This window comes from Pituophis catenifer, unplaced genomic scaffold (genome assembly GCF_029215685.1).
Source record: "Pituophis catenifer annectens isolate HBS135680 unplaced genomic scaffold, rPitCat1.0.hap2 SCAF_2, whole genome shotgun sequence".
Taxonomy (NCBI): domain Eukaryota; kingdom Metazoa; phylum Chordata; class Lepidosauria; order Squamata; family Colubridae; genus Pituophis; species Pituophis catenifer.
The window spans coordinates 184,634,841-184,650,463 of NW_027256882.1; the positions used below are offsets into that span (position 1 = coordinate 184,634,841).

A 15,623-nucleotide genomic window follows, 5' to 3' on the forward strand; every position below is an offset into this window, starting at 1 on the left:
GTGTTGATATAGGACGGGACTGTTCACACCAGACTTGGCATTTGAAGCTATTGTGAAAAAGCAGGTGGTGAAGCTGAAAGAGCCTTGTTTGAAATGTGTCGACTTGGTTATTCAGGAATTAATCAATACAGTTAGGCAGTGTACCAGTAAGGTATTGAACTGGCTATTGTAGCTCTTACTTGACTGAGTTGGGAAAACCTAAAACTCTACTATTCTATTTTTCCCAACTTACCAAATACAACCTCCAGGAATTGCTGCAAACTTCTAAAATCTTGATTCGCTAAAGTTGAGATTGCCTGTTTCCTATATTTTTATAAAATGCTTAAATATGGCTTTATGTGGTCCAGACAACAATCTTGGCATCACATTTCAGTAAGCCCTAGCTCCCTCTTGTTTTTATCTTTTGATCTCAAACAGAAGCATTTGTAAGCTGTCTGGAGGTTGTTCAAACTAGTGAGCAGATTTCTTCTTGGATCCTGGCTTTCTATTAAGTGCATGGCTTCTTGATCTGCCATTTCAACCACTCTCTCTGAATTTTTTTCATAGCAACAGGGCCAATAAAGCTAAAGTTGTTTTAGCAGTTTAACCTTAACTACATTGGCTGAAGTAATGCGCTGTCTCTGATCTAAAAGTCTCCTTCAAATAGGAATTCCATTATTCCAGTATAATTGGCTTGGCCATGTATTTAAAACCTGATTTGTCAGGAAACTGACTTCTCTATGATTATATTTTTGGATTCAAGCAGGCTGTCCAAACCAAGATTTCAGGATCTCATTATCTGTGTATCTTCTTGTTATTTTTTATAATTAGCAAAGAGTGAAGAACACTGTGAAGAGTAGTTTACATTGCTTGACTTTGCAGTGCTATACGTGATAGATTAAATCTATTTCTGACTGAGGAATTGAGCTTTTGTTGATACACTGTGAAGAAGCCAGCACTTGCTGTCCAAGGTCCTTCAAGTCCCACTTAGTCAAATGCAACAGGATCTCCGGTTGTCTGTCTGTCTGTCTATCTGTCAGTCAGTCAGTCTGTTAGTCTGTTAAATTTATTTGCTGCCTATCTGGTATCGAAACAACTCTGGGAAGCTTATAGCATTAAAACATTAAAATCCTAACAGATAAATATTTATAAAACAATGACATGGAAATAATAACAATAAAAATAAAATCATAATTAAAATTATAGTTAAAAGATGGGGAGGGAGGCAGAATGCATGGAGGTGGGATTGCCCCTTAATTCATTAACCACCTCCAGTGTGATGCTCCTCCATTGGTGCCCCAAGCCAGGTCTTCAAGCTCTTGTGGAAGGTCAGAAGGGTGGGAGCCAATCTCATCTCAGACTCGGGGGATAAGGTGTTTCAAAGGGCAGGAGCCATGGTAAAAAAGGTCCTTTTCCTGAATCCCACCAGCTGGAATTCCTTGACTGATGGGACCCGCAGCAGGCCTCCTCTCCCAGTACAGTTGGGGCAGGCCAGTTCCAGGGGGTGAGATGGTTCTTCAAGTAAGATGGACCCATGCCATGCAGGGATTTTACAATAGTAGTTGTCCAGCTGGCGTGTACTAAAATACCATAGGACTCATTACAGAAGTCTTTCCCCAAAAGTAGAATATAGGACAATTTTATGTTATAGAAATAACTTATTATTAATCTGAAAACAGGTACTGGCAAGATGACAGAAGAGATTATAAGAATGATAAAATAGGAATGCAAAGAGGGATTGGTTACTAGTTCTATTTTTTTAGTAGTGGCATTTCTTTCAACCTAAATGGCCAAAAATCATTGTTGGACTTTGTTCTGGACAAATAGCGAGCACTGAAATGCAGTTGAAGTGCTGATTTCTGAAAGAGGTCTCTTTTTTACTGATACAGCCATCATGTATATAAAGGCCTATATACTGTACTGGAATTTTCTTAGTTCAAACCATTTGCTTTGCATATAAAACACTTATATGTTCCACAAATATTTTCTTTCTTTTTTTTTTCTTAAAAAGGTTTTTATTAGTAGTTCAAAATTAAAAACATTGGACATAGATATGACATCACTGGTCCCAAGCATCTTCCAACACTTTAAGTTAATACATAATATACTAATGATAATATAATAGTATATTCCTTACACCTTATACATTATTTAAACATAGTATAATAATAGTATACCTTATTCCTATACAATTATACATATCTATACCTACATATACCTATCTATACAATTCACATACATATTTATCTATAATAACATATATAATTTAGTATAACACTACACATTTGTCTCGGCTATCCTCCTTTTATCTAACCATTAATAGAATTTTGCCCAGATTTTATAGTACAATGTTTCGCTTTTATCCTTGAGTTCCAAGGTGAGTCTATCCATTTCTGTGCAGTTGAAAAGTTTTAGTACTTTTTCCTCTTCAGTTGGGATATCTTTCTCTTTCCACTTCTGCGCAAAGGCTATCCATGCTGCTGTAAGTATATGCTATAAGTAGATAATTTATGTCTTTCTTTATTTTCCTTCTATCATTCCCAAAAGGAAAAATTCCGGTTTGGCTTCTATGTTTATTAACAAAATTTCTCCCAACCAATTCTTTATCAGATTCCAATATTTCTTTGCCTTTGGGCATTCCCACCACATATGATAGAAGTTCTCTGAAGCTACCTCGCACTTCCAACATGCCAAAGAATTTCTCTTATTGATTCGTGCTAATCTTGTGGGGGAGGGGGGTGCCACCTATAAAATATCTTATATAAATTTTCCTTATGTGAAGTTGCTAATGTAATTTTTAATCTTTTTTCCCAGAGAGTCTGCCAATTGTCCAAATCAATACTATGCCCAAAATATTTACTCCAAATTATCATAGTTTCTTTGACTTGTTCCTCAATTATGTCTCGTTCCAATAAATAGCAATATAATTTAGTTATGGTCTTGCCCTCCCTGCTTAATAAAATCTTATCTAATTGTGATAATTCTTGCTTTATACCCAATTCCATTTTGTCTTTGCTAAATTTAGATTGTATTTGGAGGTATGCCCACCATTCCAATTCAATTCCTTCTTCCTTTAAAACGTTTCTCGCTTTCAGTTCTCCTCTCTCATTCAGAATATCTTTATAGGTGACAACCCCCCCCCCCCCAATTTAGTAAAATTTGGATGAGTATACATTTCCAAAGTTGACACCCAGTTGGGAATTTCCATATAATTACTTCTTTTTGTCTTAATCCAGATATCTAATAGATATCTGATATATCCTGATTATATCCTGATATAATGCCTCGGAAGTACTGATGGATTTTATGCTTTTCCTCCCATAAAATAGCATGCCATCCTGTCTGTAAATCGTGGCTGTCTAACACCAATAGTCTTGTATTTTTGAGATGTATGCACTCACTTATCCATACCAAAGCTGCTGTCTGATAATATTTTCCCCAATCTGACAAACCGAATCCCCCTCTTTCTCTAGCATCTTGTAATAACTTTAATCTAATTCTTGGTTTTTTCCCTTGCCAGATGAATTTTGAAATATGTCTATCCAAATTAGTAAAAAAAAACTTTTTTGAGCCGAATTGGTATGCACTGGAATAGAAACATCATTTTCGGTAGGACATTCATCTTAATGGTGGCTATCCTGCCCATTAAAGATAGCTGTAATTTCCCCCATTTTTCCAAATCAGACCTAATTTGTGCCAGTAATTTATCATAATTTGAGTGTGATCCATCTTGCAGTCAATTGAATTCCTAAATATCTAAGTTTTTTCGTAGTCTGAATATTTATCTTTCCCTCCAATTCTTTTTTTTTTTTGCTCTTTAGTCATATTTTTGACTATCATTTTCGTTTTTTCCTTATTTATTTTTAGGCCCGTTACTTCCCCATATTCCTCCAGTACTTCCATCAGCCTAACACCGGATTGTTCAGGCTCTTCGATAAAAACAAGATCGTCCACAAATGCCTGTACTTTAAAAAAATTCTTTTCTTATTTTTAAACCTTCTCGAATTGTTCTGATTAAAGTCTCTAATGATAAAATAAAGAATAATGGTGAGAGCAGACAACCTTGTCTTGTTCCTTTTTGGATTGGAAAATTCTTCGTCCCCATTGTTTCCCATTGTTTACCACTTTGGCCTCCTGTCTAAAATAAATTGTTTTATACATTCTTATAAATTTCCCCCCAAAATCCATATAATTTAATTGTTCTAATATAAAGTCCCATTTGACATTATTGAAGGCTTTTTGCACATAGATAAATAACAATGCCATCTGTTTTTCATTATGAACTTCATAATATTCTATGGTGTCTAAAATAGTCCTAATGTTGTTCCTTATATGCCTTCTGGGCAGGAAGCCATTTTGGTCAGAATGAATAAAATTTTCTAGAAATTTCTTTAATCTGTCTGCCATGATTGTCATAAAAAGTTTGTAATCTGAATTCAGTAAGGATATCGGCCTATAATTTTTAATATAAGTCAAATTGGAATTTTCCTTAGGGATCAATGTAATTATTGCTTCTTTCCACGATGCTGGTATCTTGGCATCATTATATACCTCTAGTAACAATGGACTTAGTATCTCCTGGTGATTTTTATAGATTTCTGACAGCAAACCATCAGGACCTGGTGCTTTATTACTTTTTCGTTTTTTAATTGCCTCGGATATCTCAAATGCTGTTATCTCATTATTTAATAAAGCCTTACATTCCATCGAGATTTTTGGCAGTCCTATTTTTTGCAGATACTGCTATATCTTGCCTTCCTCTATCTTTTCTTTAACCTCATACAGATTTTTAAAGAACTCATAGGCCACCTTTCTCTTCCTCTCATTTTGACATATTAATTCTCCCTTATCATTATATAGTTTACTAATCCGACTTTTTTCCTTTTGTTTTTTTAATCTATAAGCCAACCAGTGTCTCGGCTTATTTGCATTCTCAAAAAAAAATTGTTTAATACTTTTTATTTGTTGCACCATAATTTCCTTTTCAATAATATTCAATTTATGTTTAATTGTATCTATTTGTCGTTTCAACTCCCATTTTTTTGGTTCTTTCTGCAATTCTTTTTCCATTTTACTGAGATCCTCCTCCAAATTTTTCTGCTGTTGCCTTTTTTGTTTATTATCCTTAGCCATATATGTTATTGCTATTCCTCTCATAAAAGCTTTTGCTGTATCCCACAAATTTTGATTATTCGTATCCTCTTTTTTATTACTTTGAAAAAACAGGCTCATTTGGTCATCCATCTTTAATTTAAACTCCTTTTGGTTCAAAATTGCTTTTTTAGAGTCCACCTCATCTTTTTTTGCCCTTTCCACTTAATTTTAATAGGATTGTGATCTGCCCACGAGTTTATGTCAATATTAATTTCCTCAATTTCTAAATTTAACTCTGTTGATGCCCAAGCTATATCAATTCGAGACCAAGATTGATGTCTGCCAGAATAATATGTATATTGTTTCTTGTTCCCATTTCTTTCCGTCCCACTATCCTTTATACTCAATTCTTCCATCATTATAAAAAATGTATTAGGTAATATCCTTCTGACACCTTTCATTAATCTATCATTTCTATAATCTAGTTCTCTATCTACAATCGCATTAAAATCACCAATTATGCACATCATGTTATGTAATTTCTTGTAAAATAATTTTTGACCCACATTTGGCCCATATATTCCAACCAAGATCGTTTTTCTTTCCTTCAACATTATATCTACTATTAATATTCTACCCTCCTCATCTTTACACATTTGTTTGGCCAGAATTTCCTCCTTTACATACATCACAATTCCCGCTTTCTTCTGCAATGATGAAGATATAAACACATTCCCTAACTTGTTACATTTTAATAAATGTTGATGTTGCTTTTTTATATGTGTCTCTTGCAAAACTATTATAACCAAATTCATCTTATACAATTTATTGAAAAAAAAATTCAATACAAATATTTTCATTGACATGGAGAATACATGTAAATATTGAAAAGTAGTAAGTTATGTGAGTCTTGTGTCTTTTGATTCAGTCAGACAAACAATAACTCAATTTCATGCTCCAGTGATGATGCTAATTATCTATTCCAGAAGTGGAAAGTCAATAATTCTATTTATTAAAAGTGGCAATGCTGTTCTTCCAATGCCCTTCTCCCCCCCTCCCCACCCCACTATTTGCCTTAGATGCCTGCTAGGTAAAAAGGCTTTCAGACATTGGCAGCCAACCACAAGTCAAACCTTAAGTATGAGGTGCTATTACTCTGTGCAGAGCACAATGCTTAAAGGAAATTTGAATCTAGTCTTTTGAGATCAAAAGTTGATGCTCTTCAGTGAAGAAATACTTAAAAATATGCTTCTGACATAAGAAGCTTTTCTGTTCTTTTCTATGTTTATATTTGTGCTTGTAACCCATGTGCCATGTTGGCTGATTATGCTCTAGACCAGGGATGTCAAACACAATTTCATTGAGGGCCACATCAGGGTTGTGTTTAGCCTCGGGGTCAGGGTGGGCGTGGCCAAGGTGGGCATGGCCAGCTGGACGTCACTCGTGTTGGGGGCGCCTGTGTGGCCCAAGCACTCTGCCAGCAAAAACAGGCTCCCGAGCTCTGTTTTTGGCTGCGATGGCCTCCTGCAACCCTCTGCCAGCGAAAACTGAGATCAGGAGGACTGCCCAAGGCCCTCACATGCTCTGTTTTCGGCTGCGATGGCCTACTGCAACCCCCTGCCAGCAAAAATATAGCTCAGGAGGATTGCCCACGACCCTCCTGAGCTCCGTTTTCGCTGGCAGAGACACTGTGGGCCGGTCCTTCGTTGTTTCAAGGGCAGCCCCGTGGGCCAGATCTAAACACCCCGTGGGCCGGCTCTGGCTCCCGGGCCTTGAGTTTGACACCCCTGTTCTAGACCAACAGACTAGCTGTAGGCACAAAGAGAAGCAACCATAACTCCTTCCCTGCCACTATACTAAAACAGTTTTGAGGATAGCAAGTAAGAGATGGACTTCCATGCCTTTACTGAAGACCTATTGTCACATGGAATACTTTACAAGGATGAACCAGTTGAATTACAGTCCATTTGCTGCAGGATTTGAATCCTGTCTGAGGCTTCTGTGGAGCATAATTTTTGAAAGATCTTGGAAGGGAACTGCTAATTTTGACAATTCAAGAAGGATCTTCTTGAGGAAGTGCTGCTGCTTTTTCATTTTGCACACTACTAACCTTTTCAATCTCTTTTTCCCTCTCTGTCATTTTTCCTCTGTTCTTCGGAATCTCTCCTTTTGTGTTCATACTTTCTGCATGGTGCAGGACGGGGCTCTTCACACCTGATATGGCTTTTGAAGCAATAGTGAAAAAACAGATTATAAAGCTCAAAGAGCCCAGTTTGAAGTGTGTTGATCTGGTGGTCTCAGAGCTGGCCATGGTCATTAAAAAGTGTTCAGAGAAGGTAATGGGTCTATACTCTTTTTTCCACTTTTCTGCTATCTCCTTAACTCTTGGTAACACTTCAGAAGTATGGCTTCATATGATATCTAGCTAAATGAAAGCCTGAATGCATTCAAATAAGAAGCAATGGACACTACATGAAGTTCCATTCTTTTAGTTAATTATTACCGGTAGCTTAGTTCTTTTGACTCATTTGGGTCAGTTACTCATTTGATTAAGTTCCTTTCCTGTAGTTTATTGCACATGGATCAGCTATACAATTGGGTCCTATAGTAATGCTGTATCTTGGATCATAGCAAATATAGTTGTATTTGATTTGAAATGGAACTAAAGAAACATTTTACATGACTTCCTGTGAGGTATTGTCTCTATATTAAACATATATGTCATGAAAGATGCTTTGGAATATATACAATATTTAATGAACAACTCTCTCTAAGAGAACAATCAGCTCCCTCTGATATTAAGAAGCCAGTCTTCTGTGTGCTCCTTTCTTCTACTAAACCCCTGAAGGATCTTGGGCTATTTCCCAGAAAATCATTGGGGGAGTATTAGGGAAATATGTCAAAATAGATTAATAAATTAAAATAGATCTGTTCTAAATTGGTAAAAATAAATTTCTTTTATTTGGTAAATCAATCCTTCCCCAGTGATAAAACAGGGAAGCAGCCCAACACAGATCTTCTTTTTTTCTTGTATGTCTGTGTAAATAGTGCTTAAAGCTGCAGACATCTGATGTCTTATCTTATTGTCCTTAGCTTGGTTCCTATCCCAGGTTGCGAGAAGAGACAGAGAGAATTGTTACTACGTACATCAGAGAACGTGAAGGAAAAACTAAAGACCAGGTAAACAGCCAACTTCCTTATCTTCTAGATAGCCTTTTGGACTGGCCAAAATCAGAATTGAAAAGGTCGTTCTTAAAACAAAATGAACATTTCCTTGGTTTTTCAATATTTGTAGTGAGCTGAAATTACTGTTAGATTAGCAATTTCAGTCTCAGCAACTTTGATGTGTGAACCAATTCCTCAGCATGCTCAACAATTGTGAAACACTGGACTAGGATTATGGAGTAGGATTTATAGTAGTTCTATTTGAGGGCAGTGCAGATAGTATTGAATACCCAGGTTTTGAAGCCATAACTTTTAAAAAATTAGTTTTAAAAAATTAGCTGGATTAGACCAGCTCTCTGCATTTTCTCCTGTAATCCTTTTTAGGAATTGCAATAGTAGAGAAAAAGGCAAGCTTGGACTAGGATCTTTTTAAAATAATTTTTTTCAGCAAGCTAGTATAAGGTTAGTAGGGTATCCCAAAGGTGCTTTTTCAAGAGGCAACTGGATTTTCTTGTTTTTCTTTGAAGTCATTTCACTTTTTATCCAGGAAGCTTCTTCAGCTCTGACTGGATGTTGGGGAATGGAAGGATTAAATCGATTTTAAATTGGGTTGTTTTAATTTACGGCCACAATATTTAATTATTTTAAACTGTTTTTAAATTTTGTATGTCCTGTTTTTTACTTTGGCTGTTCACCGCCCTGAGTCCTATTTGGAGAAGGGCGGTATAGAAATTGAAACAAATAAATAAATAAATAAATAAATTTATATTCCTTGCAGACAGCTGGTCATTTCCATTGTTTTAGAGAGTCATTGAGGCCACTTGGAGGTTTATTTGTGACCTCAGGGTCACCTGAGTAGTGCAAATGGATGTGGAGCCTTCTTGGAACTGCTTAAAGGACTGTGTTGTAGACTGGAGATAGATGATGCTATATTCCTCCCCCTCTTTTAAGAGAGGGGTGTTCAATTTTGACATAGATGGCCTCTTTGACCCCTCTTTCAAACCAGCGATCCTCTCTGTCCAAAATGTGGACTTTGCTGTCTTCAAAAGAACTTGACAGACTTGAACAATGGGCCCTATTCAAAATGAAATTTAATGTGGAGGAAAGCAAAGTTTTACACTTGGACAGGAAAAACCAAAGGTACAAGTACAGATTAGGTGAAACCTGGCTCAAAAACAGTAGGGAGTGGGAGAGGGACATTGGAATCTTAGTGGACGATCATTTAAACCTGAGTCAGCAATCTGTGGCAGCAGCCAAAAAAGCTAATGCTTGGTTGTATAAACAGAGGCATAGAACCAAAGTCACATGACGTATTAGTACCACTTTAGTAAGACCACATCTGGACTACTGCATCCAGTTCTGGTCACTCCAGTACAAAGAAGATGTTGAGCTTTTGGAAAAAAGGCAAAGAAGAGCAAGTAAGATGATTAAAGGCCTGGAGACTAAAACATATTAAGAACGGTTGCAGGATTTGAGTTGAGCTAGTCTAGAGAAAAGAAGGAGTAGGGGAGACATTATAGCAGTATTCAGTTTTTGAGAGGCTGTCACAAAGAGGAGGGGGTCAATTTATTTTCCAAAACAGCAGAGGGCAGGACAAGAAAGAATGGATGGAAACTAATCAAGGAGTGAAGCAACCTGGAATTAAAGACAATCACTTGTCTGAAATGGTATAGGACTGTGATGGCGAACCTATGGCACGCATGCCACAGGTGGCATGCAGCGCCCTCTCCGTGAGCATGCGAGCCGTTTCCCAAGTTCAGCTCTGCTGCACATGCGCACACACGCACCTCCCGCCAGCCAGCTGGTTGTTGGGTCTCTGCTGTGCATGCGTGGGGGGTAGGGCACATGCGGGGGGTGCTTGCAAGGAGTGGGGGGCGTGCGGGGGCATGCACGCAAGTGCGGGGGCAGGGGGCATGTGCGGGGGGCACATGCGCATTGCATTTTGGGGGTTTGGGCATGCGCACTTTGGGCACTCGGTCTGGATAAGGTTAGCCATCACTGGTATAGGATCTCCTGCTTGAGCAAGGGGCTGGACTAGAAGCTCTATTCTGATTCAACTACATTCAGAATTAAAAGTGGAAAAACAGGGAAGCCTTAAAATCCATAGCCACTGTGTTGCCAGGGTTGAGCTGAAGACTGCTCTTCCAGTCCAGATCCCCACAGACTCTAATCAGTCGTGCTTTAGTTATCTCATGAATGCACTATTACACTGTGTTTTGTATGAAGCTGCCGCTGAAAACCACTTAGAAGCAGCAGCTAGTCCAGATCGTAGCAACTTGGGCAATAGTAGGCATGCCACTGTATGCCCATGTGATTTCATGGCTCCACAAACTGTATTAGTGCCAGCTGGCTGCAATTCAAGTGCAATTCAAGGTGCTATTTAATACTAATAAAGCCCTCTAGGACATATGGACTAGTTATTTTAGGGACCATTTATCACTTATTTTTTATGCACATCCTGTAAGTTTTGGCAATGTGGTCCCTTCAGGTCCCTTCAATTAAAACAATGTTATTTATTGGTGCTTTGGAATCATTTATTAGTGCTTTGGAATCATGCCCTTTCTATCATGGTACCTACCTCTGGAATAGCATTCTATCAGAGAGTCATATGATTCCCACCCTGTTAATGTTATGAAGGTACTGAGAAACTGGCTATTCTCTATTCTCCCAGAACTTGGAGTAGGATGGTGGGTGAATCCTGTAAAATTTGTATTCTTGTAAATCTATTCAGTATGTTTTTCTTCATTCATGTAGTCTGTTTCTTTATTTTATTGTTCTGGCTTTTATTTTGTTAAGTGTCCAGTATTGGTTGGAATTGGGTGTTCTTTAAATTTATGTGTGTATGCAAATAAATAAATAAATAAATGTTAATCTCCATAGTTGATCTTCCCTAAATGTAGAATAGACTAGATGGATTAGTTTTTAATTCATGTTGTTTACAACTGAGAAACTCTTATCATTCTTTTTGCAGATTCTCCTGTTGATTGACATAGAGCTGTCCTATATCAACACAAACCATGAAGACTTCATTGGATTTGCCAAGTGAGTTTTTGCTATCTAATACAGATCTAGAAAACATGTAGACTACATAGTGTCTCTGTTTTTCACTAAACACCAGAGACACCATCTATCTATCTGTTTTTCAGTTAGATCAAGTAGAAACTAAGAATACTTGATTTTAAGTTTAAAGAAGCTTTGATGTTAAGACTTAGTTCAATTGAAATTGACTCTGAGTGGCTTATAATGCCTATCATTTGCAAACATGTTTAAAGCAAGAAATAAAATCAAAATAGCAGCAATTGAAAAGACTGACTTCCATGGTCCTTATTGATAAATTTCCTTGTGAGAAATTATCCAAGGAGCTATTCTATTTTCCCTTGTCTTATTGAGCAGGTATTGGGAACATTCACAAACATACCCAAGACACCCAGCCATTAAAGACATGAAACAACCAGCATCTTGCACTGCATCTCACTAATAACCAGTACAGTTCTCAGAATTGAAGAAGTGCATAGGTGAACCAAGGAATGACCATAATTACCTAAGCTGCTGAATTCGGGACCAGCTTCCAAGTGGTCTTCAAAGGCAGTTCCATGTAGAGTGCATTGCAGTAGCTAAGTGAGAAGTGACCAAGAAACACAAGAAGCCTTTCAGCCCATATGTGCTATTTCTTCTTCAAGTTATGATCCACTTCAGTGTGACTAACACTGAGGGAACAGGGTCTCAACTAGAACCAAAGATGGAATATGTTTGGAATTGGAAGGCCTGAATCTGAACCTTTTTTTTCTATCCAGATCTAATAATGGTCTCCAAACACCATAATTAGTGCCTCAAGGACATGCCGATCTTGTATCTATAGATGACTTCCCACATTGGCTTCATGTAGATATTAAATACATGTGGAGAAAGTGTCCACAAGAAGCCCACAAGAAAGTAACATGGGGCTCAGTCTCTTCCCTGCTTCTATTATCTGGAACTTTCCCATTCCTCAATTTCCAAACATTTCAAAAGAAAATATGCCTCTCATTATCAAAAGTACCAAAATACAAGTTTAATCCAACTTTGAAAACAATAGCAAGGCACAAATATAATAATTTAGAATGTGTAACCATGCTTTGAATGACTAGATTGTGAGGATTTGCATGAACAGCATTAAGAACATCCTTAGTTAAGCACTTAAACAATGTTGAGATGGAAGAAAAAGAATTGTTTATATATATGTAATTACCATGCTATCCTTTCAAGAAGCAAAACAAAGCAAACCCCAACTTCAGAGGGGTGATCACAGTGAAATGGATATTGAAGTAAGATGCTAGGGAATAGAACAGTGTTGTTATATTGTTTGCTGCTACTGCTTCTCTGATTACATTTTTGAACTAAGTAACAGTGTAATATTATTTGCTCTGAATAATGAGATAGGCAGCATATAAATTAAATTAAAAAGTAAGTAACTATTATTCTTTAATTTGTAATTCCAAGGTTCACTGTGAGCCTTGAAATTACAATTCAAGAATAACAGTTGCCATATTTGAGTGCATATGAAAGGGAAGCATCTTCCTCTCTATGGTTTAAAGCAGGGGTCCTCAAACTTTTTAAACAGGGGGCCAATTCACAATCCCTCAGACTGTTGGGGGGCCGGACCGGCTGGGTGGGCATGGCTAGGTGGTCTTGTGACTGGTTGGGCGTGGCTAGGTGGCCATGTGACTGGTTGGGCGTGGCTAGGTGGGTGTGGCCAATTTAGCAGTCCATTTTGCCAATTTAGCAGTCCATTAAACAATACACACACATGAAACTTTCATTTGTTTTGCTCCTGGGAGTATTTTATTTGCTTTTGTTTGCATGTTGCTCTTTTGGTTGGCTTTTCTTTTTACTAGATCGTTTTTTAAGTTGTTTAGTGGTCCACTTCAGAATACTCAAATTTTGCAGCAATTCTTCTCAGCTCCAATATATCTATATCTACCTATCTATCTATCTGTGTGTGTGTGTGTGTGTGTGTGTGTCTCTCTCTCTCTCTTTCCATATCTCTCTCTTTCCACCTATCTCTCTCTCTCTCTCTCCTGGGGCATCTTCTGCAGGATCCCCTTCAATCCTGGCAGTGCACTGGGATACCTCATTAAATTCCATTCCATTCCATTCCATTCCTTTCCATTTCCATTCCATCCCATTCCCATTCCCATTCCCACTTCATCCTATTGCTATTGCTATTATTCCATCCCATCCCATCCTATTCCTATTCCCATTTCATTCTCTCCTTTTTCTATTCCATTCCATGCCCTTCCTCCCTCCCTCCCCAGGGGTAGAGACAGCTGTCCTCCTTCAGGGGCAGGCTGCCTCACTGACCAACGCCAGGACTGATATCTATGTGTGGCAGCTAAATTCCACAAAGGAAATACAGTAGATTTAAACGGGGGGGGGGGGGGGGGGGGAGATCCGGTCCGTCAAAAACAAAAAAATCCACCTGTGGAAGGAGCCACCATGGGCAGTGGGGCTGCGCTCACCCCTGGTTGTCCCAGCACGAGTAATGCCCCATTGCTGACAGCGCACAATGCTTCATGGTGGCAGCTTTGCTCAAACTGGGGGGGAGAGGGGTTCAGCTGTCACAAACATTTCCTGACTGTTTCTTCATGGATCAAGGGCGGAATCTCTGCTTGTTCGGAAGGTCAATTTTCTCTAGCAACGGTAAGGCAATTTGAGTTTGGGAGATTTCGGGTTTGGAATGAGAATCAATCAGGAATCAGATGAACCTCCCTCCTTTCTGTGGATCTGCGCAATGTGGGATTCTTTGAACACCCCCCACCCCACCCCCATTTAACTAACTCCACATCTCCGATTTGGATAACTCTGGAATGAAGGATGAGTTTATAAGTGAAAGTACATTTTATCTAATGGAGGGGAGGGGAGGGGGATGTGCATGCCCCAACTTCTTCCATCCTCCTTGGAATCCACCCTCCCGGACCTCCTGATGCCTCATCCTAGTATCCTCCCCCCGATCATTAGAACAAAGGCCAACAAGTCCCGCTCTTTATCAGTGGGGGTGGGGGGATGGGAGGGACTATGCAAAAGAACGTTCACCTTAATAGGGAGGGGGGGGATATTTGAATTTGTGTCCACTGGTAGTGCTACCCCAATGGCTCCTATAGTCATAATGAGAGATTTGAGGGGGCAGCAGGGCAAAACAGCCCCCCCCAAAAAAGAGCGAAGAAATTCAGCTGTTACAAGTGGATTATTGTACATTTGAACATTCTGACGAAATGTTTCGTTATATCCCTCTCCCTCCCCCCCCCCCCCCGGGTTGGGCTTCAGCTCTAAGTCTTTCATAGCCCTGAGAATTCTGAGAGTTGGAGTCCATTGGTCATAAAGGTACAGGGAACCCCTGTTTCTATCTGTTCCACGTGGGAGATCAGGAAGCACAAAAAACCCGGAAGCCCCAGAACAGAACGGTGTCTTCGCGCTGACATTTTCTCTGCGTGGCGCAGCCTTTTTTCTTCTACTTCTGCTCCAGGTTCGTCACCCTCTGGGCAGCCCTTTCTGGGGAACTGCCAACCCTTCCACCAGAGCTGTGAAGCAGTGCGAGGAGAGAAGTGGAAATGGGGGTGGGGGTGTTCAAAGAATCCCACGTTGCGCAGATCCACAGAAAGAAGGGAGGTTCATCTGATTCCTGATAGATTCTCATTCCAAGCCCCAAATCTCTCCCAAACTCAAATTGCCTTACCATTGCCAGAGAAAATTGACCTTTCGAGCAAGCAAAGATCCCCCCCTTGATCCGTGAAGAAACAGTCAGGAGACGGTTGCGACAGCTGAAACCCAGCCCCCCACCCCCATCCCCGTTTGAGCAAAGCTGCCTCCACAAAGCATCACGCAGTGTTGTCTGTTGGGACCCTTCGTTTCCCCCCCCCCCCCCGAGGAGCAACGGTGGACCGAAGTCCCTTTTTTGCCAGCCGAGGAAAGAGTTCTTTCCTCTGCTGGCAAAAGGCGTGGCCTGTTTTTGGCTTCCCCAGCGCCCTCCAGAAGCACTCTGACAACCAAAAACAGGGCACGTGGACACTTTCTGGGGCCTCCGCCTGCCCCTTTTTTGGCCTCCCCTGCCCCCGCCCCCCAGAAGCACTCTGCCGGCCCCCGCAAACCTAAGCCCTTCCCGTGGCCGAAGGGTGGGGGCCGGCAGGTGGGTGTGGTGATGTGGGCGGGGCAGCCTCCTGGTACCGCACAGGCCGGATTAATGGCTTTGGCAGGCCGGATCTGTCCCGCAGGCCGTAGTTTGAGGATGCCTGGTTTAAAGTATTGCTGGCTTTAAAGTGAGTTAGTTTACAATAATCTAATACAGCTAGTCCTTATTTAGCAATTACAATTGGGACTGACAACTTGATTGTCAGCTAAGTGGAACTGCT

General features: G+C 39.7%; 1 protein-coding gene across 9 annotated transcripts in view; it reads left to right on the forward strand.

The window, feature by feature from the left end:
- The window catches only part of DNM2 (dynamin 2), a 238,751-nt gene that overhangs the window by 134,505 nt on the left and 88,623 nt on the right, over nucleotides 1-15,623 (forward strand). For 6 of the 9 annotated variants that reach the window (XM_070938319.1, XM_070938320.1, XM_070938322.1 and 3 more), the window contains exons 10-12: nucleotides 13-151; nucleotides 8,167-8,253; nucleotides 11,210-11,280. In XM_070938319.1, the coding sequence (XP_070794420.1) occupies nucleotides 13-151; nucleotides 8,167-8,253; nucleotides 11,210-11,280 (297 nt within the window). Of the gene's footprint in view, nucleotides 1-12; nucleotides 152-7,270; nucleotides 7,410-8,166; nucleotides 8,254-11,209; nucleotides 11,281-15,623 lie in introns of all 9 variants that reach the window. The other 3 variants (XM_070938325.1, XM_070938326.1, XM_070938328.1) reach the window with 1 other exon arrangement.